The 1,421-nt window shown below is 44.5% G+C and overlaps 1 protein-coding gene across 1 annotated transcript; it reads right to left on the minus strand.

Annotated features, from left to right (window-relative positions):
* Positions 1 to 215: 215 nt before the first annotated feature.
* On the minus strand, positions 216 to 1,025 carry LOC114086277 (olfactory receptor 6C4-like). The gene has a single exon (XM_027927510.2). The coding sequence runs from the start codon at positions 1,023 to 1,025 to the stop codon at positions 216 to 218; it is 810 nt and encodes a 269-aa protein (XP_027783311.2).
* Between the last annotated feature and the right edge of the window lie 396 nt (positions 1,026 to 1,421).

Below are 1,421 nucleotides of genomic sequence, written 5' to 3' on the forward strand. Positions count from 1 at the left end.
CAGAAACTGCAGCGCTGTAACCCTGCGTCTCTATCCCAGACTTTAGCCGCGGGGCGATTTGCTGAATAAGCAGTGTTACCCTCCGTGCGACAAACCTCTCGCGTTTGAGTCCCCGTAGCCGATCCTCGTGCGATGGAAATCCTTCCTCCAGGTTCCGGAGCACCCCACTATTGCTGGAAATTCCTAACAAAATATCCTTTAGCCGTCCTGACTTGTCATACTCCCACACAGTGAAGCAGCACACGGGGACAATGCACTCCCCTCGCCGCCATCTTCCTTCTCCCCGCAACTGAGTTATTGAGCACAGCTATTCCCTTATTGAAGGCAACTCCTTCTTTTGCTGAAGGCTTTATGTACATGAAGATGCAGCTTCCATAAGAGAGGGAGATGACAATCATGTGGGAAGAACATGTGGAAAAGGCCTTTTTCCTTTGCTGAACTGAGGGGATCTTCAGAATGGTCCTGATGATGTTTGTGTAGGAGAGGATCACCAGCACCAGTGTTACCCCCAATGTTACAACTGCTAGGATAAAATCAAACAGTTCCAGTAGACTTGTGTCTGAGCAAGATATTTCTATGAGGGGTCCATAGTCACAATAATAATGATTCAGCACATTGGACCCACAGAAATCTAACTGACTAGTTGGGATGATTGGGAACAAGATGATCAGGAAGCCCCATAGCCAAGAGCAGAGTACTAGTTGGATGCAGACCTTACTGTTCATGATGGTGGTATAATGCAGAGGTTTGCAGATGGCCACATAGCGGTCATAGGACATGGCAGTCAGAAGACAAAACTCAGTGGCCCCAAAGAAAAAAGCAAAGAAGAACTGAGTAAAGCAACCAGCAAAGCTGATAGTCTTGATCCCAGTTGAGATGCTGAATAGCAGCCTAGGAGTGAAAATGGATGTAAAGGAAATTTCCAGGAAGGAGAAATTCCGGAGGAAGAAATACATGGGAGTCTGGAGGTGGGAGTCCAGCAGGGTGAGGATGATGATTGTCAGATTCCCAATGATGCTGAACATGTATGTGAGGAGGAGAAATATGAAAATGATAATCTGAAGCTCTGGGACATCTGATAGGCCCAGAAGAATGAATTCAGTCAAAGAGTGGTTTTTCATTGCTAACTTCTGGTGCCTGTGAAGCTGAGAAAGAGAAAAACTAGTGATTAGAATCAGAGCAGAGCTCAGGAATATTGAGCAGAGGTTTAGATTTCTCTGGAAACTTCTTCATAGGGAATTCCTCTGTCTAATCTGACCCAAAGAGAATGTCTCTTGGTCTCATTCTGGTGCTTCACAAAATATATTTTTCAATTCCCATGCAGATGGCTTTGTTTTTGGGTTCCTATTTTCAGTATAGAACAATGACCACCTGGATCTCCTGAATGTATCATCTGAATTTTAATTTTTATGTGTTTATTT

Source organism: Marmota flaviventris, chromosome 3 (genome assembly GCF_047511675.1).
Source record: "Marmota flaviventris isolate mMarFla1 chromosome 3, mMarFla1.hap1, whole genome shotgun sequence".
NCBI lineage: Eukaryota > Metazoa > Chordata > Mammalia > Rodentia > Sciuridae > Marmota > Marmota flaviventris.

What these genes read in the sequence shown, in the direction of transcription:
- LOC114086277 (XM_027927510.2), bottom strand. Translation starts at nt 1,025, where the DNA reads ATGTTCAGCATCATTGGGAATCTGACAATCATCATCCTCACCCTGCTG.